Below are 24,031 nucleotides of genomic sequence, written 5' to 3'. Positions count from 1 at the left end.
ATGGATGGATGGATGAAGTGCACATACATGTAGGAATCACGTTAGATTAATTATATAATTTGGAATAAACTGAAAAAAGTAATACAATTACACATGATCAAAGTTAAGTTTTAACGCCGCTAGCTTAATGCTAACTTACAATGGACTAGCTCATAGACAAGCCAGCTCAAAATAGCATGGCCAATCGCAGGCACATATACTGTATGTAGACAATAATTGTGTGAATGTTCCAAAGCATTCACACATATGGTTTTCTACACCAAAAATGTATCTCTTTATTATTCAACTACTTCTTCTTCTCCAGATTTTGGCGCGCTCTACCTTCCACATTTTTCACCCGCTTCAAACTGTTCCAACTTCAAACATGTTCAGCCTATTCCAGAATCGCGGGCTTTTCCTTGACAAATTCCAAAAATTCCCAGATTTCCCAGAATTCCAGGTTTTCCGGAACATTTTCCCCATTCAAAAATGAATTGGCCATTTTTCAAACTTACACCATTTACACATTTTTCAACCGATTCAAACCATTCCACCATACTGGAAATTCAAACTACCCTTTTTCCAAGTTCCAAAAAATTCCAGGATTTTCCAGAATTCTTGGTTTTCCAAAGCCCTATTTCCACCCTTTTTCTGCCGACTATTCTTTCCAAATTTTTCAACCCACTTCAACCATTCCATCGTCAAAACATTCCTCTTAATTAGGACAAAAAAATGAAGTTGTTTTTTGAACTGCAAAATTCCCGGTTTTCCAGAAATTCCGTAACACCATTTCTCAATTCAACATGTTACTACTTCAACATTTCTCGACCGATTTGAAAAATTCCAACACCAACCATTTCAACTTATTCAGAACATTCAAGTTTTTTACCATTTTCAAAAAAATCCCACTTTTCACCGAAATTCCCTAATGTTTTGGAAATTCCCATTGAAATCAATGGTACATTCAAAGTTCCACAATTCCCACATTTTTCATCTGGTTCAAACTGTTCCAACTTCAAAAATATTCAGCCTCTTTGGGAATTGTGTGCTCTACTTCAATAATTCTAAAAAAAAAATCCAGGATTTCAGTTCAACCTCAGCATTGGAGCATTCACACGCAATTCCTTCAGGAATTGCCTCATCTAGTTCACTCTAACATTCATACATATGGACAATTTACAGTCTCTGATGAACATAACATGCATATTTTTTTGAATGTGGGAGGAAACTGGAGTGGCCGGAGAAAACCGACACACGCACGGGGACTAACGCACACATCCACACAAAAATGTCCAAACGGAGGTTCGAAGACTCACTCAGCGTAAAGTTAGACGTTATTGTCGGTAGTTGTGTCAAAAGGTTTAGGATAGTGTACACTGGACTCAAAAAGAAATGCATTAATTAGCTTAAAATACCTTTATTTTAAATTTCCCTCCTTACTTTTGCCAGTTTTCAACTCGTTAGGTGCGCGACCAGCTTTATTGCTTCTGACAGGTGATTTAGATGCACATTTCTTTTTTTTTTCAAAATAAAGCATCGAGGAACATTTTTATGAGCTGTTTTTCAAACTTATTATAACCAATAGTATGTAAGTAATAGATTATACACGGTATATCCATTCATACAATATATTACCTAAATTAGTTTTCATGTAACCAAAAAAAAAAAAGGGAAAACTTATTTTGAAGGTGTCGCGGTAGTAATCTTGCCTAGGCGTTGCGCCACGATTGTGTACATGTCGGGGAAACCCTGGACTTATTTCCTGAGTTCGTAAACAATAACAAAAACGACAAAGTATTTCGTACTAATGAAAAATATTGATCTAATCACTGTAGTATCGACCATATAGTGATACTATACTTACTTTTGATATTTGTATCAATACGCCCACCTCTATTTACATTCAAGAGCTCTAGCTTAGTAGTTAGCATGGCTTATTGTATCCGCCTACGGTGTGTAGTGTAGCATGGTTTGCTATTCTTTGTCCTCAAGTAATAATCATACTTGTAAGAAAACAGTTTATTTGTCGCTATGGAGCCAAGGATTGAGGAACGTTTCGTCAGCCTGTTAGTGAAGACGCTACAGTGCGTTAAAGATGCATTGATTCCCTTGTCAAATTTGCGGGACACACCTACACAGCTATAATGTGTCATCAACATCCATCCATCAATCCATCCCTTTTGGGGTCGCGGGGGGTGCTGGAGCCTATCTCAGCTGCATTCGGGTGGAAGGCGGGGTACACCCTGGACAAGTCGCCACCTCATCACAGGGCCAACACAGATAGACAGACAACATTTACACTCACATTCACACACTAGGGCCATCACAATATAACAATAGTGTTAAAAGCAGTCTATCGTCAACCAAATGTATATCGTATATAGTCTATATCTTGCAACCCTAGTATCTATTCATGTTCTATAGTGTTTATTTTGTTATCCAAATTTTTGGGGCACTCGTATATTACCGTATTTTCTGGACTATCGAACACACCGGACAGTAAACCACAGATATACTATATATGTTGTCTAATGAGTTATTTACACAGAAATATTTTGTAAATGTTTATTTAAATACTTAAATTGTTTCCAAATCGTGTCTGTAACATGGCAGTAAAATGGTTGATCTAACAACAGAAGTCATCGCAGCTGCGGAAGCTAGCTCTCCAATCAGCTCAACATACGGTACTCAATAAGTCCACAGTGACGTTTTAATGAATTTAGGGAGAAGTTTGTGAAACGTAAACAATACTAAAATAATGCCTTTTTAAGTTAATAATATTAAAACGTACACTCGTAAACGTGTTAGCATATTAGCTCATTCTAACAACGTCAGCTTCATTACATTATGATAGCACAGACAAATATGCATGAAAATAGGGATGTTCGATAATGGCTTTTTGCCGATATTCCGATATTGTCCAACTCTTTAATTACCGATACCGATATCAACCGATATATACAGTCGTGGAATTAACACATTATTATGCCTAATTTGGACAACCAGGTATAGTGAAGATAAGGTACTTTAAAAAAAATAAAAAATAAAAATAAGATAAATAAATTAAAAACATTTTCTTGAATAAAAAAGAAAGTAAAACAATATAAAAACAGTTACATTGAAACTAGTAATTAATGAAAATTAGTAAAATTAACTGTTAAAAGTTAGTACTATTAGTGGACCAGCAGCACGCACAATCATGTGTGCTTACGGACTGTATCCCTTGCAGACTGTATTGATATATATTGACATATAATGTAGGAACCAGAATATTAATAACAGAAAGAAACAACCCTTTTGTGTGAATGAGGGGGAGGAAGGTTTTTTGGGTTGGTGCACTAATTGTAAGTGTATCTTGTGTTTTTTATGTTGATTCAATTAAAAAAAAAACAACCCGATACCGATAATAAAAAAAACGATACCGATAATTTCCGATATTACATTTTAACGCATTTATCGGCCGATAATATCGGACATCTCTACATGAAAACACTCCTACAAACATCACATATGCGATGTTTTGGTAACTGAATTGTATTAGTCAAATTGTAAAACTTACAAACATTCATAAGAGTGATGAATGAAGAATCCTTTTGAGCAGAAACACGATGGACGGTTTTTACTTTTGGTTTGAGGCAAAACAGGAAGTACATTTTCAACTCGCAGCATCTGCAGTCAGCGAACTCGTCCAAAAGATGGCGCCTTAGCACAAATAATAACACGCCATTCCAGTCCTCTGCTTGGGTTTAATGTGAACTATTGACCACAAAACGTTATGGCAATTAGCGGAAACAAATCCATAAATTAGCCGCACCGTTTTATAAGCCGCATGGTCCAAAATGTAGGAAAATAGTAGCGGTTTACAGTCCGGAATTTACGGTAGTTACTTACAAATGTACTTAAGTGTTAAGTAATATATACCGCATAACTTGACTGTATGTATTATCCTAAACTGCAGTTGCCTCAATCTAAAAGTCAGTTTCATTTCTAGTTCACTGTTCGGAAAACAATAATTTCCCTGCATTGTGTAAAGCATGAGCCAGCACTAGACGGAACTAGCTGGCTACCATGTCACTGTGATTCGCACACTGATGACACCACCGCCACTGTGGAGGAGTGTGGTGATGATCCCAGAGGATTGATTATTCTGATGATGGAACCTTGCTCGCGAACGTCTGTGCTGAGAGAAATTTGATTAAACAATGTACTTTCTTTCCCGTTCTCTGAACGCAGGGCCGATGCTCTAGAGAAAACTGCAAGTACCTTCATCCGCCTTCGCACTTAAAGACTCAGTTAGAAATAAACGGGCGCAACAATTTGATCCAGCAGAAGACAGCGGCTGCAGTGCTTGCCCAGCAGATGCAGCTGATGATCCCGACAGCCGGTTTACAGACTGTGGTAAGTACCCTACATGGTTCCTTTGGAGGAAGAACATTTTCACCTTGTGTTTGTCTTCTCACTTCACAAACAACATTTCCTCCTACACAGGGTCTTGGCACAAACTCTGGTCTGGGCTACGGTTCATACTTAACACCCCTGAGCCACGGCATGAGCCTGGTTCCCACAGATATCCTCCCCAGCAACCAGGTTCTTGTTCAAGGGAACTCTCCTGTCACAGTTCAGAGTTCGCCTTCTTCTTCCTCCTCTTCCCCCTCACAGAAGCTCCAGCGTTCTGACAAACTGGAGGTACAGCAGAGCAGGACACATCGACATCTAATTAATTCATTTGTATTTTAAAGCGATGTTTCCATAGGAAAAGGGAAAATCCAAATAATCCATCCAAAGTTCAAATTGGCCTTTAAAAAACTATTACTGTATTTTCCGGGCTATTTAAGCCGCACCCACCAAATCTTAGAAGAAAAAAATATTTTTTACATATATTAGCCATATTAGCGGACTATAAACCGCAGATATAAACCAGTACGAAAGATTTTGTAAATGTTTATTTACATGTCACACGGCAGTAAAACAGCTGATCAATCAAAACAGAAGTCATCGTCATGGACCCACTAGCTGTGGAAGCTAGCTCTTCATTCAGCTAAACAGAATCAATAACTCCACGGTGACGTTTTGGTAAATTTAGGAAACTGAAATAATACAAAAAGAATAACAAATTCTAAAAAATACTAACACAGACTTTTGTAAACGTGTTAGCAATGCAAATGCCAATGATGCAAGGCCAAAAGGGCCAAAGGGAGGAGAATAAAAACCAAAAAAATGAAAGAGTTTTTCTTGTCTTTAGAAGCCAGGATTTGTGTTGGTCTCCTTTGGACTGTGAGGTTTGTGACAAATGGCATCAAGCAAAGTTCCCTCCATTTTTCTCATACTTGCGACTGAGCATTATTTTTATTTTTCTGCATACATTGTATGCATTAAAACACTCCTACAGACATAACACATGGGACGGTTTAGTAAGTATGAATTGTTTTAGGTATATTGTAAAACTTACAAATGTTGCTTGGAGTGATGTGGAGTTTTGACTCCTTTCGAGCAAAAACCAGGTACGGACCATAGCATGGGTACCTGTACTGTTGCACCTCTAGTAAACACAATTATATATATGAACAAAATGACAGTTGTCAGCTGTTACAAGATACTGCACTAGGGAGGCGGTACTCGGTATATATGCACGGTACAATCAGCTTTTTATATATTTTTTTAAGTGTGATATTATTTGAGATCGGATGATATGAAAAAATTAATCGTGATCTTTTTTTTTTTTTTGCCACATCGCCCAGCCCTATCTCAAATTTGGATTTAGAAATTTCACTGTATGTCTATGTACGCAATACGTAATAAATGGTCTCATTTTATGGCGCACACCTTAATGCTGTCTTAATTGCAGGTGTGCCGCGAGTTCCAGCGAGGAACCTGCGCCCGAGGGGAGACAGATTGCCGCTTCGCCCACCCCAGCGACAGCCCAATGATCGACACCATCGACAACACTGTCACTGTTTGCATGGACTACATCAAGAGCCGCTGCACCCGGGACAAGTGCAAGTATTTCCACCCGCCCGCGCACTTGCAGGCCAAAATTAAGTCCAGTCAACATCAGAGTGCCATGGCGGCCCAGGCCACAGCTGCAGCCGTGGTAAGACACCCGTATCCTTCCTTATCCATGACTACTAAATGATGAGTTTATTTCACTCATGTTTAATGATAGCTATTATTTATATTCATCTGTAGACTAAATGTAGGATCTAATCAAAAGTGTTGAACTAAACTGTGATCTTTGTTATGTGTGATGTTCTCCATAGATCACCTGTGTATAACTCAAACCATTTTTACATGTCACTTGTGTTATAGTTTTACTGCATGGCTCTTTATTAGGATAACTTCCTATATGTTTTCTTAACCAAACAAATATGACACATATGCTCCATTGTTTGCTTTGTTATAACACAGCTAGGTATATTATTTGTTGTGCCATGATGTTTAAAATAACATTTGCGTAACCTTAGTTTTTCATCACATTTCCCACTATATAATGTTAATCCGAATGCGTAAATGATTATATTAAAAGCTGCAAGCAGTGTTGAGAACTCTAGAAGCTACTGATTAATTGCACATGTTATATTCAATAATGGGACATTCTGATTTCTGTGCATGACAATTGTGTTTTATGTGGTATACTACATTCAGCTTATTTTTGTTTTCCCCTTCTCATCTATGCACAACGCTGTCCCCCATGATGCACCTCTGCTTGCTGTATGTTAATACGCTTGAACCCCATTGGCCCACTGCCATCATGTGCTCGCTGTCCGCTCTTAAAAGACTCAGTCGACTGCCAAAGCAATGAAGCGACCCCTCGAGGCAACTGTAGACCTGGTATTTTCACCTTTTGCTTTGCATGTAGCTAGTTAATGATACTGTAATAACGTTTCGTTCTGTCATTGTGAGCTTCCTGTAGTTCTCATTTGTGTCACAATGGGATCTTAAGATTTAATGTGATACAATATTTCCATTCGTATTTGTATCCTGAAACCATGAGTGCATGTTGTGTAATTAACAGTCACATTTGTTGTCTAGTTGTTTACTTTGACTATTCTTTTATTTAAATTACACACCATATATTAAGAACATGGCCTTAAATGAGTCTTGTTTGTTTCCTCTCACAACCCTTTCAGGGCTTCCCCCACAGCATCCTGCAACCTCTACCAAAGAGACCAGCTCTGGACAAAAGCAACTGGGCAAGCGCACTGTTCAGCCCCAGTTTGTTGCACTACCAGCAGGCTCTGGCCAACACACAACTGCAGCAGCAAACGGCCGCATTCTACCCTGCAGGTAAATTGTTATTTACAATATGCTGTGGATGCCAAGACTTTTCTCCATTATAATCAACCACTAGTTTACCATTGGTACAATTGTGTTAGGTCAGGTGTGAACAGGTATGGAATTTGAGTGTGGACCTAAACTACTTGTCCAAGACTATCTGTAAGAGTTAATCTTGGTACAGTTCCAAACAAGCTCTCCGTGGTGAGAACAATCTGACCTCGATCAGAGCCAACTTGCAAATAAACCGAGCAGGTTTGACAACAAAGAGTTTGATGTGCTTAAATGTTTGCGTGTACTAAAACACATGCAAAAACGCATAGTTGATCTGCTAAGCTTGTGTACTAAGGATTGCATCTCTTAAATGAGCAAAATAGCGAGTGCAATCCATTAAGCATACAGAATATATGCTGATTTCAGAGCACCCACAAAACTGAATTATTGAGCCTGAAACTGTTTTATATATTTAGCACATTACAAATATACGTGCAAACTGTAACAATTACGCACAAATGCCAGTCATTTTGAGGAGGCGATCTCTGCAATGATTGATAATGAAAGGAGAATCCTCGGTCCGAGTGCGGACTTTGACCTGTTATAGATAAAAATATTAGACATATTGTCAGTTCAGCAATGCCATTTTACAACTGCTGGATGACTTAAGGCAGTGTTTTTCAACCACTGTGCCGCGGCACACTAGTGTGCCGTGAGCTACAGTCTGGTGTGCCGTGGGAGATTATCTAATTTCACCTATTTGGGTTAAAAATATTTTTTGCAAACCAGTAATTATAATCGGCAAATAATGTGCCATTGTTGAGTGTCTGTACTGTCTGGAGATCGTCAGACTTACCATGTTATACTCTTCCATATCAGTAGGTGGCAGCAGGTAGCTAATTGCTTTGTAGATGTCGGAAACAGCGGGAGGCAGTGTGCAGGTAAAAAGGTGTCTAATGCTTAAACCAAAAATAAACAAAAGGTGAGTGCCCATAAGAAAAGCCATTGAAGCTTAGGGAAGGCTATGCAGAACGAAACTAAAACTGAACTGGCTACAAAGTAAACAAAAACAGATTGCTGGACGACAGCAAAGATTTACTGTGGAGCAAAGACAGCGTCCACAAAGTACATCCGAACATGACATGACATTCAACAATGTCCCCACAAAGAAGGATAAAAACAACTGAAATATTCTTGATTGCTAAAACAAAGCAGGTGTGGGGAATAGCGTTCAAGGAAGACATGAAACTGCTACAGAAAAAAAATAAATAAATAAAGAGAAAAAGCCACCAAAATAGGAGTGCAAGACAAGAACTAAAACACTACACACAGGAAAACAGCCAAAAAGTCCAGATAAGTAGGGCGTGATGTGACAGGTGGTGACAGTACACCTACTTTGAGACAAGAGCTGTATTGATGCATGCTTGGTTATGGTTTAAAGTCATATCCAACAATTGCGACAATGACTTTTTATTGTCAATATCGGCTGCTGAGTTTCATTTTTTTATGATTTCTGTTGGTGGTGTGCCTCCGCATTTTTTCAATTAAAAAAATGTGCCTTGGCTCAAAAAAGGTTGAAAAACACTGACTTAAGGGGCTGATTGAAATTCATTCAAATGATTCGTGTTGGTGTCTGCTGGCGTTTTGTTTTAATGCTGTTAGTTTTTTTCATAGGAGATATATTAATAATATAGGAGCTATGCTATTAATATATCTCTTATGGTATATCCCTATGAAAGAACGTCTTGCAACGTGCATTTTCTCGTCTGGATCATTCCAGTTGCACCATCACAACACCCTGGCCCCTCCCAGAGCGCACCTTTGGTGTGCCAAAAATAGGTTCTTTTGTCTAGATTGTGCTTCTAGAAAGCTTGGTACAAATTATACTTGTGCACTGCATTTTCCACAACATAACAAAACACTTCAGGTTGGAGCATGTGATGTAATGGGTCTGCAGTAAAAGAGTACTACCAGTATAAATGCAAAATCCTCATTTAAATAGGGCAGTCTGCACCACTTTTGCGCTTGTTATCAATTGTACACGCAGTCTTAGTCGATCACCGGCACCCACTAATGTTACGCACTTTTATAGCTTGCACACGCTGTTAGCACGTGATATTAAGATATTAGTAGATCAGGCTGAAGTACATTATGGTGACATAACTACATATAGTAAACAGGTTTCCTACGTATGCCATTAACATGAAGCCATCTCGATTTTTGCTATAGCCTGTGAGATTATTAGGTAATAAAGTTGTCAACTAAATACATTTTTGCTTTTTGTCGGTTTATCCGGCCTGCTTCAGTCACAATTTCATGTAATAAACATTCTTCTTAACATTAATTAATAGTTTGTTTTGCTTCATTTATTGTAAAAATTCATTTTTGGTACCTTTGTATGTCAATGGATGCCTTGATTTGCTGCCTGTAAAACAAGTTTAGCTGTGGGTATAATAAAGTAAATTACCCTAAAACACTGTACTAGTACCTCCATTTGAGAACCAGCTATCTATAACGTTGATTATTAAACAGTTTCAAGTAAGCAGGAAGATCAGGTTTTTTGTTTTTTCTAAGAAAAAAAAGAATAAAGAAATTGTAACAGGAAGTGGCGGTAGCAAAATAAAGTTATTCTTGAGGTGGTACTTTATGTAAAATGTTGAGAGTGGTCCAGAATTTGTAGAATTGATTGTTGAGGTAAAACAGATAGCACCAGTGTAGGCGCTGTTGGTTTAGGCTTAACTACATGTACTTAAGAAGAACAATCTAATGTTTTGTTATTTCTTATTGGACTTAGAAAGAACAACTTGACATTTTGTTATTACTTATTATATTGTGCACATACTGTAATGTCATGTCCGTGTCGATGCCTTCCAATGACTTTGCCTCTCTACTACTACACTGCCCAATGAAATGACTTTGCTCCTTGCTAATGAACTTAATCAACCATGAGTGCTCTTTACCATCATGACTTTGTATCTTGTAACAGATGCTGACATTCAGCAGCAGAATGAAGGCTGCTACCTAGCAACATTTTAGTTGGCATGGCAACCGCTTATTTGACCACTCTGCAGTATTTTGCTTTGCACGTTATTTGTCTTCACTCTGAGCCAGTAAAATCCGAAACAGATTGAATGTGTCTCCAATCTCTAGATTAGTTTCCTTGTATTAAGAGGCATTATTTTTCTGTTTCTTTTTATCACACACAGGTTCTGTTTTGTGTATGACTCCTGCAAACAGCCTCGGTAAGTTCCTTACCTTGTCTCATAGTCTGCGATACACAGGTGAAGCTTTTGCACCATCACTGTGATCATTCCCGTCATACACGCAGTAGGAAAAAGTGATATTGCATCAAGACGACACACACATCACTTCATTTTATTTCAGTGTCGTGTTTACTGTTTTGTTTTGTATCATACATCCACTTGTTTTGATATTACCACAGCTTTGTAAGGTATACTGCATAAATACACACTCACCAGCCACGTAATCTGTTACACCTACACAATGCAATGGCATAACATACAAGTGCTGTTTAAAACAAAAATAATGTAGTTTTTATTGACACTATCATAGAGGTCATTTAAACTGTATTTGTATTGTATATAGTGCCTAACTGGCATCATGTGAATTAAGGCAGAAATATCAAAATAGTGATTTTAATTCAATCAAAATATAAACATTCAATTTAGTTAAAATTGTTAATTAACATGTATTTACTAATTAAGTTAAATAAATGTCTACTTTTTCTGGTAACCAACATGCTTGATGAGTTTAGTAAGGAGACTTTACATAAAAAGTTCAATGTATTATTTTGAAAAGCTGTGCTAATATTTAGTGGTGTTGCTGTACATGTCTTTGCTTCTGGGATGTCAAACGTCTTAACTGTACAAACTTCTTATTAGCCCTCCCTTTTATATTTTCCCCTCTGCCTTGCTTCACTGCGTGATCTCATGCCAGCTGTGGGTCTATCTAACCCAGTAATGCATCGCCGCTAACATCATTTTGTATTAGCCTGGCAAGACACACAAACACATCGCTATGGTTACCATAATGCTCCACCTGCCTTTTCATTGCTTTCATGGTTCCCCTTCCTGAACAAGTCCCCATGATGTACAGTGCTACGCCTGCTAGTGTCTCTGCAGCAACTTCTCCCGCCACAAGTGTCCCCTACGCAGCAACAGCACCAGCCAATCAGGTTTGCTCCTTTTATGTTTTTGTTTTTTTAAAGCTTTTAGTCGAGACAACCTTGTGCTCTTTAAATCCAAGGAGTCGCTTCGTGTCCCTGCTTGCATCGGCTGTCATTGAGCTTCATGTGCCTGTCGACCGGCTACTAGGACAGGCCACACTTGTAGATACACTTTCACATCTGCAAATACTTGTGTGTCAATGATTTTTGCATGCCCTTTTTGCTTTTCTCAATGTCTTTGTCATGACATACGCAAAATACAGTGCTTCCACAAATGTTTGCTCAGACAGGGAGTGGAACTTCCTAATTCGAACGTCCAAATGGTTGTACAATTTTTAAATATATGCAAGCGTCACACAACTCTAAAGGATGACAGTAGTACCTCAACTTATATAGAGCTTTTAACTTAAAACACTTGTATCTCAAATCAACGTCGCATTCACACTCACACTCACTTTCTCCCATGGTTGGAGAAACTAAGTTATGTCTATCTCCAGCAATAAGACTAATGCCAGCAAGTAAAACCGGTTGTTTGAGCGGATTTTACGGTGTGCACTGTGGCATGTGGCATAGCAACGTCAACCATAACCGTTAACCAAGAGACAGCTCTTTTCTCAAAACACTCCTAAGTTAAACTGAGGTACCACTGTATTCCCATAAGTGTGTCATTTTGCTTGTTTGGCCACTACAAAAAGATATCTTTGATGGAAATGAGGAAATTGTGAGTAAATCGTAGAACAAGAAATGTTATTACAATATGGCTAAACCGACAATAAGTCGAGATAAGAATCAGAACGTCTTCTGCTAAATTATCTATGTTTAGTTTTAATGTGAAGATACTACTCTGAGGCACGCGCAATAATTGTCCCTGTTTGTAACGTTTCGGTGATTACACTATTTATCTTTCTTTCTTTTTTTTTTTTTTACACGATGCGAGTTAAGATGAAAAGCCCTTGCATGAACTCAACTGACAGAACTGGCATTTAGAAACTTCTTTAAACGCTACACCATGCATCCCATTAGGGATGTGAGGATAAACAGTATTTATGATAACCGCGGTAAAACTGACAACGGTTGTTATTACTATTTTATATTTTCAATTATCAAAAACTGTGAAACTAAAAGGCGCCAGCTAACTATCTTAAATACTATCGTGAAAACAAAAGACATTGTCTTTCCCCATGGAGGAATAACATACCCCAATCTAAACTTGTATAAACACATTGCTGTCTGAACAACTAAGATATTCAATTGTGCACATTGAACCTACAAGCTGTGCTCTCTGAGCAGAGTGAAACAAACCAATATTTAAAACGACAAAAACTCAGCCATAAAACAAATAAAATACTAAGACTAAAACACTATCAGTGAAGCATAACAAATACAAAACATGCAACATTTTTGTAACACTGTGTTTATCTATTTTAGTTAAATTTACTTGGTCAAAATATTTTAGTGTGTGTATTACTTTTTACTTTTTGAGCACATTCAACAATACAGCGATGATAATGATAACCGTGATATGAAATGTTCATATTGTTACATCCCCAGTCACTTTTGTTTTTATTTTACGTCATCAAACTTAATTTTACGCTTAGATGACAGTTTACATTACCTGTACTATATATAAAGGTTTCCGAATAATGACAGTTTAACCCTGGAGCATATTTTTTCACTTTACAATGTTTCCTATTGAATCTTCTTAAAATACAAACAATATGGAGTCAAGCAGGGTTCAAGGGACTATGTTCTACCTTAGAAGTTCCGCATAAATTAGTAAAATCAATATATCTAGGATCATATGAAGTCATTTTTTAATGTAGTGATAAATGTGAAACTACCTCAGCTAATAATCAATTTGACAAATTTTCTATTAAGTTATTTATGTTCAAAATTGAGCTTCTCCATTTGCCACAAATGTTGTACACTTAGGGTGTCCGCTGATATACTGTACTGTATAGTGTGTAGTTGTTGTCTACAACCATGCATTATGTACCTCACAGAAGTGCCCACACCACACACATTGCTGCAAATATGTTATTATATCTACACTGAAGAAATGGCTGTTTGATACAATGTAAAGTAGCTGTGTGCAGCTTGTTGCTAAACAGTGTAAATTGATTGTCCCCCATCAAAGTAACTCAACACAACCATTAATGTAAAGTGAAAATGTCAAAATCTGGCCAAAGTGTCAATATTTTGTTAGGCTACCATCATTTCTTTAGCGCTGCCTTAATTCTAATGCGCATGGAGTGTTTAAAACCTCACAGGTTGTTACTGGAATTCTCTTCCACTCCTTCATGATGACATCACAGAGCTGAATGGCTGAATTCCCTGCATCTTTTTCAGAAAGTTGCGGCAAAAGTTGCAACGTTTTGTTGATTTTTTAATAACATTGAATCAACTTGGCAGAACAGTGATACAGGGGTTAGTGCGTGTGCCTTGCAGTAAAAGGTTCTGGGTTCGATCCCCGGGCTCAGGGTCTTTCTGTGTGGAGTTTGCATGTTCTCCCCATGACTGTGTGGGTTCCATCCGGGTACTCCGGCTTCCTCCCACCTCCAAAGACATGCACCTGGGGATAGGTTGATTGGCAACACTAAATTGGCCCTAGTGTGTGAATGTTGTCTGTCTGTCTGTGTTGGCCCTGCGATGAGGTGGCGACTTGTCCAGGGTCTACGCCGCCTTCCGCCTGAATGCAGCTGGAATAGGCTCCAGCAACCCCCGCGACACCGAGAGGGACAAGCGGTAGAAAATGGATGAATTGAATCAACTTTTGATTTTATGAATTTGTTGTCAATGTTTTTAGAGTTCCTTTGTAATCTTAACCTCGAAAAGCACAAGAGTTAAAAAAAAATTGGAAAACAAATAGTGAATTTATATTTTACTTGTTTTATACCACGCAAACCTAAAATAACACATTGGATGGCACTAAAAGCACATACTAAGTGCACATTCTCAAGTTACTGCACTGTTTTAATGTTTTTAACTAATGATTAAATTATAAATACTGAAAGAAACATCACTAAAGGTTTTCTTAATGTCTACTGTCTGCTTAGTAGCATGCAAGTTGTAGACATTCTCCGTGTATGTTTTACGCTTGTCTATCTTAAACATTGTTTTATTTTCCAACATATTTACCGTCACACGTTAAGAGCTTTTGTCAACTGTTGACAGCGATATATAGCGGTCTTTTTGTTTGTAAACAAGAGACGCTGAGAGATTATCATCACACATAAACATCTCCGTCATGTAAATGCTGTGTTTTTGCTATCTTGGCATTGCATATGACATATATAAATATTAAATTTGTACATGTAAACTAGATAGCGAGGACGCCAGTCTGTTGCTAAATGTTTATATACTGCATAAATCAGTAGTCTTAGCACAGAAGACAGGAACTGGAAGTAGTTCTGAGAACGACAATTGTGCCGTTTGAGCAATAACAAGTTGATGTATTGTTACATGTTGCTTTTCGTGCCTCGTCTTGACAAGAAACAAACTTAAGTTTTGATTAAACTGTTAACATGCGTGATTGGCCGAAATGCGCAGGGAAGTTGCGGGCAATAGACAAAGTTGCGAGGTCACGCATAATTTTCGGGGACTACTGTAAAGTTCAGACTAGTGTTGTCTCGAATACCAATATTTTGGTACCGGTACCAAAATTATTTTGATACTTTTTGGTACTTTTCGGTACTTTTCTAAATAAAGGGGACCTCAAAAAATTGCATTATTGGCTTTATTTTAACAAAAAAATCTTACGGTACATTAAACATATGTTTTCAATTGCAAGTTTGTCCTTAAATAAAATAGTAAACATACAAGACAACTTGTCTTTTATTAGTAAGTAAGCAAACAAAGGCTCCTAATTTAGCTGCTGACATATGCAGTTCTATTATTTTGTCAAAATTATTATTGACAAGTGGTAGAAAGTTATTTATTATTCGACTTGTTCATCTACTGTTAATATCTGCTTACTTTCTCTCTTAACATTGTTCCATCTACACTTCTGTTAAAATGTAATAATCACGTATTCTTCTGTTGTTTAATACTTTACATTAGTTTTGGATGATACCACGAATTTGGGTATAAATCCAATACCAAGTCGTTACAGGATCATACATTGGTCATATTCAAAGTCCTCATGTGTCCAGGGACATATTTTCTGAGTTTATAAACATGATATAAATAAAACAAAAACAAAAGAAGATGTGATGCCAATAAAAAAACGCTGTAATCACAGTAGTATCGACTAGATACGCTACTCTACTTGGTATCATTACAGTGGATGTTAGGTGTAGATCCAGCAATGGTCGCCAGTGAGCTAAGGTGTGTAGCGAAGCATTTTTAGCTAATCCTCATCCTGTAGGGATGGAATGGGGGTGCGCAGGTGTCGGGGGTGGCGGACCGGTACTTTTCAGAGGCGGTATAGTACCGAAAATGATTGATTGATTGATTGAAACTTTTATTAGGAGATTGCACAGTACAGTACATATTCCGTACAATTGACAATTAAATGGTAACACCCGAATACGTTTTTCAACTTGTTTAAGTCGGGGTCCATGTAAATCACTGCATGGTAATTCATTAGTATCGCAATACTATACTAACACCGGTATACCGTACAACCCTAGTCCAGACGATAAACCGCTACTTTTTTACGCCTTGAACCATGCGGCTTATAAACCGGTGCGGCTATTTATTGGATTTTTCTTTGCTTATAGTAATATATGGAAAAATATTATTTTCTTCTAAAATTTAGTAGATTCGCCTTATATCCTGATGCGCTCTACAGTCTATAAAATACGGTAGTTGAATTTGCGTGAATTTGTGCGATTGCAACATCACACATTTCGGGAGGGACTGATAATGTTACAGAAAATGTTGGTATTCAGGTTTCCCTCAATGAACTGTAAATCTCCAGTGCGAGCAGCACTCATGTAGCCCCAGAAATTTACACTCATACCACCATGCTTGACTGGAGGTACTCTGGTAAGACATAGTCGTCCTTGTACTTCTCACCTGGTTTGCTGCCACTCGCTTGCCACTATCTGAACTAAGTGAGGTTCTCTTGGTGTCATCAGACCACAGGACATTGTTGCTGTAATTCATGTCCTTGGTCTGCTTGTCTTTAACAAACTGTACTGGCTTTCTTTCCCCACCTTTAACCTGCGCAGCACGCAATTGTTTATTGTCCAAACACAATCTCTGGATATGACGCTGAGCACATGCACTCAACTTCTTTGGTCAACAATGGCGAGGCCTGCTCTCTATGGAACATGTCCTATTAAATCGCTGCAGTCTTAGCCACCATTCTGCTGGCAACCTTCTTATAGCCTAGGTAGGACATCTGTACATAGAACAACAGTTGTTTTCTTCACTTTTCCAGAGAGGTGCCATGTTGAACGTCCAGTTACTAGTATGAGAAAGTGTGAGAGTGATAATATGGGTTATGGGTTATACTTGTATAGCGCTTTTCTACCTTCAAGGTACTCAAAGCGCTTTGACAGTATTACCACATTCACCCATTCACACACAGATTCACAAACTGATGGCAGGAGCTACCATGCAAGGCGCTAACCAGCAGCCATCAGGAGCAAGGGGTGAAGTGGGGATACCAAACTTACTACACGTGCTTCCCATTTACACCTGAGACCAGAGAGGGAAAATAGCTCTGTGGACCAATTTTGACATTTTCGCAATAGGAGTGTACGTTTTAGACAATGGCTGCATGTGGAATCATTTTGAGGGGGCAGTAAAATAACACTGTTGTACGAGCTTTACACAGACTACTTTACATTACAAGTGTAATTTCTTCATTGTTGTTCCATGAAAAGATATAAAATATTTCCAAAAATGCAAGGAGTGCGCTCACTTTTGTGCAGTACTGTATGTCTTCATTAATAATGCTGCCTCATTCAGGAGATATGCATTACAATTAGGGCTAATAAGTGACATACAATCAAGTAAAACATTTAAAAAATCTTTGTGTATGACATTCTGACAATACAATTACATTTGTGACAAAATATTGGGGTCTTTTTTTTAGGGTCATTTTATATATATTTTCATGTAAATTACTGTACTAAGGGCAGCACAGTGTGTGCCTCACAATACGAAGGTCCTGGGTTCGATCCTGGGCTCAGGATCTTCCTGTGTGGAGTTTGCATGTTCTCCCCGTGACTTTGTGGGTTCCCTCCGGGTACTCGGGCTTCCTCCCACCGCCAAAGACATGCACCTGGGGATAGGTTGATTGGCAACACTAAATTGGCCTAGTGTGTGAATGTTGTCAGTCTATCTGTTTTGGCCCTGCGATGAGGTGGCAACTTGTACAGGGTCTACCCCGCCTTCCGTCCGAATGCTGCTGAGATAGGCTCCAGCGCCCCCCACGACCCCGAAAGGGACAAGCGGTAGAAAATGGATGGATGGATTACTGTACTAGTCATGATTAATCAAAATTCAAAAGTGTGATTGATTTAATTAAAAAGATGAATCATTTACAGTACTCATAACGATTTATTAAAAAAAAACAAAAAAACACTAGTGAATACATCTAATCCAGTGGTGTCAAACTAATTTTAGCTCAGAGGCCGCATGGAGGAAAATCTGTGCACACGCGGGCCGGACTATTAAAACCATGGCATTAAAACTAAAAAAATAAAGACAACTTAAGATTGTTTTCTTTGTCTTACTTTGGCCAAAAATAGAACAGGGTAATGCATACATTTATCATTTGTTTTCAAAACGGTTACAAAAAAGTGAGACCCCAAAAATGTACTGCGGGACCCCATTGTTATGACTTGATGGGGTCCCTGGGACCCCACTTTGAAAATTCCTAGCGCCAACACTGATGGAGTATTGGTGCGTGCAAAACAGCAGCAGGTGGCTGTGGCCTGTGGGCCGGTTCTAATACTAATCAATAGAGATGTCCGATAATATTGGACTGCCGATATTATCGGCCGATAAATGCTTTAAAATGTAATATCGGAAATTATCGGTATCGATTTCAAAAAGTAAAATGTATGACTTTTTAAAACGCCACTGTGTACACGGACGTAGGGCGAAATACAGAGCGCCAATAAACCTTAAAAGCACTGCCTTTCCGTGCCGGCCCAGTCACATAATAGCTACGGCTTTTCACACACACGTGAATGCCATGCATACTTGGTCAAAAGCCATACAGGTCACACTGAGGGTGGCCGTATAAACTACTTTAACACTCTTACAAATATGCGCCACACTGTGAACCCACACCAAACAAGAATGACAAACACATTTCGGGAGAACATCCGCACCGTAACACAACATAAACACAACAGAACAAATACCCAGAACCCCTTGCAGCACTAACTCTTCCGTGACGCTACAATATACACCCCCCACTACCCCCCCCCCCCCCCCACCCACTTCAACCCCGCCCTCCCCAACCCCGCCCACCTCAACCTCCTCATGTCCCAAATTCCAAGCTGCTGTTTTGAGGCATGTTAAAAAAAATAATGCCCTTTGTGACTTCAATAATAAATATGGCAGTGCCATGTTGGCATTTTGTTCCATAACTTGAGTTGATTTATTTTGGAAAACCTTGTTACGTTATTTAATGCATCCAGCGGGGCATTACAGCAAAATTAGGCATAATAATGTGTTAATTCCACGACTGTATATATCGGTATCGGTTGATATTGCAATCGGTAATTAAGAGTTGGACAATATTGGAATATCGGATATCGGCAGAAAAGCCATTATCGGACATCTCTACTAATGAAATATCATCCCGGGCCTTGACTTTGACACCCCTGATCTAATCAAATCGCATTCTTTGCCTTTATCTTCATCGTGTTGCAAAAATGTCTTTTTGTCTCCCTCCCTCTGAAACAGATCATTCTGAAGTAACCACCAGATCTCAGTGCCACAATGCTGCAGTGGAAAAGCAACAACCCGTGTGTACATACTGTGCTCACAGCGCACGTCACCTGCAGCAAGCATGCTGAATGCATCACCAGTCAATAGGATGGAGTAAACAACTACAATACACTAGCTCATTTCTGGATTGTACGTGGCACCTGTAAAGTTGTTGTAATATGCGTCATATTTATACTACCCCCAGAGCAATTGGGGAAAAAAAAGATGCAGAAATACAGTAACTCCAAATTAAGGTAATGTACTGGATTATATACACACAACCTATACTAACAGCTATCGGTACAAACATTATTGTTATGTCCTGACATTGTAACGATGTAAATAGTCAAATCAGATGTACGTATACATGGTTTGGTAGCCATGCTAGAGATTGTTCAACTTTCTTGGATGCTTCATACAAATGTAATGATTGTTTTACCTTGTGCCAGATTAAAATTATTTTAAAGAAACTAGTGAAAAGCACTTATATATTTAACTTATATCCATATGCTCTTAGAGATGAAGTCCCGCAGGACTGTATGGCCCTAAGCGTACAGCAGTGCTCCCCCCCCCCACCCACCTGGCGTGCCTTTGCATTGCATAGAAAGTCTGTTTGCCGATATTGAATATTGCATAACCCAATCAAACGTCACTGCTCATGCTCTGCGAAGGCTGAGATTCAACCTATTTTTTTTTTTTTGCTTCATTATAGAAAAACAAGCTACTTAGAATGTCTTTACCCATTGAATATCCTCTAGTTAAATGTATATTAGTCCAAGTGAAGTGTGACCACGGTGTGGGACTGTAACTCCAACTGTTCGAACACTGTCTTATTTGAATGTTACAAGTGCCTAAAGAGTTGTCATTTTAAGGAGCTTTAGATGAGCTTGACGTGTTGAATCTATTTAAATCAGATGTAGAAAGACGTCTTAAATGCTTTGTGAAGACTCACGAGTCTATATGTACCCTCATTATTAGCTATTCCTTATTTTATTGTATTTCCTATTTAAGATGAGTTTGTAGTTTTCTTCCCCAGCATTGTTTCTTAATAGTTGAACGTGCAGATAATTAGAGTTTAAGGAAGAACGTGACGTGTAGTTAGGTTACTTGAATGAGTACTGGGGTCATCGTATGAGTTCTGTTAAGCAAATTTAAATGTTATTTTGTCACAGTATGTTTGATCCATACAATCTTACTTAAGAAGTTATTATTTTTATTTCCTCTCCATGATGTTCTCTTTTTATTGTGAATACTTTGGATTTTATTGTTGCTGTCTGTATGTATGTAACTTTAAACAAGAAGACACTAAAACATATTTACTCTGTGAATGTAACTTCTTAAAGCGGACTTTTTGTTGAGATTCCTCCCAAAGTGAGGGAAATGATCTCATTGCCTCCATAAAAGTCGTCATTGGTGTTCAGGTTTTTCGAGCTCCAAAAGACTGTAGGGTGGTTGATGTAACAAAGTGCATTGTAAGTGGGGGGGGAAAAAATCCTTATCTTGTTAGTCATAGTTGTTTGTCTCTGTTGTTGCAGCGATTCAAAAAAAACATTAGATTGTATTGTCATATTTGACTTTATTATGTTATAAAGTTGGACAGAATTAAATGCATAATATGTGGATTTACATCTAGGGTGTGCAATTTTTAACTCATTGCAGCAATTAATCCACTCAACCCACCACGTTTCAAGTTTATTGTTAAGAAAATAAAGTTTTTATTATTATTTCAAAATACATTTTACCTGCTACCAAAAAGTTACATTTTGCTTGCCCAGACAAAAAAAGAAAGAAAAGAATGTTCTGTGCAACTGACTGATGGAAACATTTCTTTTAAAGCACTTTCACAGCAGTCAAGATGCTTTTTGTCATATTTGCCTTAGTCTTCATTATACACATTTGATTGCTTTTAAATCCAAATAAAAAGAAGATTTTGGGGAAATGATGGCTGCACTGATGATGATGATGTCATACTGCTATAAATGGTCACATTAAAATTGATGTTGATAAAAAAAAGGTACCAGTGTCATCTGCAGCTTTTAACACCGGACCTAACTTTAAAAATGCATTCTCTCATAATAGTGAAGCTTGATTTACTGTTGTGTAATTATCCATTTCATGTGAATAGTGATTTCTAAATTCTGTAAAAAACAAATACGAAAAAAAAAATGTCAATAAACACTGTCAAGTAAAGGCAATGCTGTCATGTTGTGTTTTTTCCCCCAATACATTTTGTCTTGTATTTTGATTAGTTTAAATATGTTTCAGTCATTAAACATGATTCATTTTAGAATTCCTACACTTATCAAAAATGTAATTGCATCATGCTGAGAAATGTTTCCAATATTTTGGAGCCAAATAATTCAAACTGCCATCAAAACCCACAATAATCAAAATAATTATAAGCTATGGACAGTAATGTCATATATTATGCGAATGTGCCTAATTAGAGTAGTTGTTAGTCATAGTTGTTTGTCTCTGTTGTTGCAGCGATTCCAAAAAAACATTAGATTGTATTGTGACAGATATTTGACTTTATTATGTTATAAAGTTGGACGCAATTAAATGTATAATATGATTTTTAACACATTGCAGCAATTAATCCACTAAACCTACCAGGTTTCAAGTTTATTGTTAACATTGTTTTAGTTTTTATTATTATTTCAAAATACATTTTACCTGTTACCAAAAAGTTAAATTTTGCTTGCCCAGACAAAAAAAAGAAAAGAAAAGAATGTTCTGTGCAACTGACTGATGGAAACATTTCTATTAAACCACTTTCACAGCAGTCAAGATGCTTTTTGTCATATTTGCCTTAGCCTTCATTATACACATTTGATTGCTTTTGAATCCAAAAAAAAAGAAGATTTGGGGAAATGATGGCTGCACTGATGATGATGATGTCATACTGCTATAAATGGTCACATTAAAATTGATGTTGATAAAAAAGGTACGAGTGTCATCTGCAGCTTTTAACACCGGACCTAACTTTAAAATGCATTCTCTCATAATAGTGAAGCTTGATTTACTGTTGTGTAATTATCAATGTCATGTGAATAGTGATTTCTAAAATCTGAAAAAAAATAATAATATGAAAAAAAAATGTCAATAAACACTGTCAAGTAAAGGCAATGCTGTCATGTTGTGTTTTTTCCCCAATACATTTTGTCTTGTATTTTGATTAGTTTAAATATGTTTCAGTCATTAAACATGATTAATTTTAAAATTCCTACACTTGGCAAAAATGTAATTGCATCATGCTGAGAAATGTTTCCAATAAATGTTTCCCATAACAATCAAAATAATGATAAGCTATGGACAGTAATGTCATATATTATGCTAATGTGCCTAATTAGAGTACGTGTATCAGGTATAACATGATGCCAATGTAATTGCGAGTATCAATAAATGAAGACACCATTCTCAAATAAGGACAGACAATGACGATGCAGCGTTACCATAGCAACAACATCCGGCTCATTGTCCTCCTCTTGGATACACGTCCCCGAGCTGCTTTCGTGATTGGACGAGTGCTGCTCGGGTGTCACTAGGGCAACCGAATGATGGTAGTTTTTTAAAAGAAATATATATATATTCTAACACATGAACGGAAATGAGAAGCATCCAATCCCTCTCGGCTCCCATTCAAAGGCAGCACGCTGCTAAGGCCGCCATTGGTGTCCTCACACGTCAATAACCAGAAGTGGGCGGGACCTTGCGGGGGTTTCGCCTCTCTACGGCAGCCGAGAGGGGACCAGTGGGGGGTGCGTGCTTAACGCAGCGGCCGTGGGTCTCCACCCGAGACTATGGCGGCTGGCATTGCACCGGAGAGGGGCGGAGAAACATGATTAAGATGGTGTAACTAGGAATAAATAGTTAAAATATATTTCTTTTTTACACCTGGGTTTGCTAAAAAAAACAACAAAAAAAACATTTTTTTTTTAAACAGCAACTTAGTTTTTTGTGTGTCTAAACACGCGAGAAAAAAAAACACATATTTCCCTCCTCCAACCCTCCACATTCCGGGTGGTGGCGTAGCCGTCAAGCGTGTGGCCTGCTCGGGGGCGAAATTGCCACAATGGAGCCCCGCGTCGGAGCACCGGGTCTTTGTGCGCCGCCGTAGCCGAGAGCGCGGCGAGCTCACACCGCGTCGTCGTCGTCAAAACAGGCGCCTTAAAAAACGGCCACGCGAAATGGTGAACGGTCCACGGCTCGACTGAGTGACACGATGCGTGAGTACAAAGTGGTGGTCCTGGGCAGCGGAGGGGTGGGCAAGTCCGCCCTCACGGTGCAGTTTGTCACCGGGACGTTCATTGAGAAGTACGACCCCACCATAGAGGACTTCTACCGCAAGGAGATCGAGGTGGACTCCTCGCCGTCGGTGCTGGAGATCCTCGACACCGCCGGTACCGAGCAGTTCGCCTCTATGCGGGACCTCTACATCAAGAACGGCCAAGGGTTCATCCTGGTCTACAGCCTGGTCAACCAGCAGAGCTTCCAGGACATAAAACCCATGAGAGACCAGATCATAAGAGTAAAAAGGTTGGTGGACTAGACTACACACATACATAAAACATACATAAAGACCCTATACCAGTGTTTTTTTTAACCTTTTCTGACCCAAGGCACATTTATTTTTATTTTTTTCAAAGTATTTTTATTGTCAGTTTTCTTAATACAAAGATGTACACATATAATAAAGTGAAT

The 24,031-nt window shown here is 38.3% G+C and overlaps 2 protein-coding genes across 12 annotated transcripts in view; both read left to right on the top strand.

Annotated features, from left to right (window-relative positions):
* The window catches only part of LOC133613720 (muscleblind-like protein 2a), a 35,864-nt gene extending 14,347 nt beyond the window's left edge, over nucleotides 1-21,517 (top strand). For 2 of the 9 annotated variants that reach the window (XM_061971454.1, XM_061971455.1), the window contains exons 3-8: nucleotides 4,213-4,665; nucleotides 5,825-6,070; nucleotides 6,754-6,807; nucleotides 7,107-7,263; nucleotides 10,452-10,487; nucleotides 19,304-21,517. In XM_061971454.1, the coding sequence (XP_061827438.1) occupies nucleotides 4,213-4,665; nucleotides 5,825-6,070; nucleotides 6,754-6,807; nucleotides 7,107-7,263; nucleotides 10,452-10,487; nucleotides 19,304-19,416 (1,059 nt within the window). In that variant the 3' untranslated portion in view covers nucleotides 19,417-21,517. Of the gene's footprint in view, nucleotides 1-4,212; nucleotides 4,666-5,824; nucleotides 6,071-6,753; nucleotides 6,808-7,106; nucleotides 7,264-10,451; nucleotides 10,488-11,345; nucleotides 11,441-19,303 lie in introns of all 9 variants that reach the window. The other 7 variants (XM_061971460.1, XM_061971462.1, XM_061971459.1 and 4 more) reach the window with 7 other exon arrangements.
* A 1,570-nt stretch (nucleotides 21,518-23,087) lies between these two features.
* LOC133613721 (ras-related protein Rap-2a) overlaps nucleotides 23,088-24,031 on the top strand; it is a 29,791-nt gene continuing 28,847 nt past the window's right edge. For all 3 annotated transcript variants that reach the window (XR_009816484.2, XR_009816483.2, XM_061971463.2), the window contains exon 1: nucleotides 23,088-23,866. Coding sequence is in view for 1 of the 3 variants with exons in the window: in XM_061971463.2 (XP_061827447.1) it covers nucleotides 23,553-23,866 (314 nt within the window). In the remaining 2 variants the exon portion in view is untranslated. The remainder of the gene's footprint in view (nucleotides 23,867-24,031) is intronic.

This window comes from Nerophis lumbriciformis, linkage group LG13 (assembly GCF_033978685.3).
Source record: "Nerophis lumbriciformis linkage group LG13, RoL_Nlum_v2.1, whole genome shotgun sequence".
In the NCBI taxonomy this organism is placed as follows: Eukaryota; Metazoa; Chordata; class Actinopteri; order Syngnathiformes; family Syngnathidae; genus Nerophis; species Nerophis lumbriciformis.
This window is presented reverse-complemented; position numbering and strand designations above follow the sequence as displayed.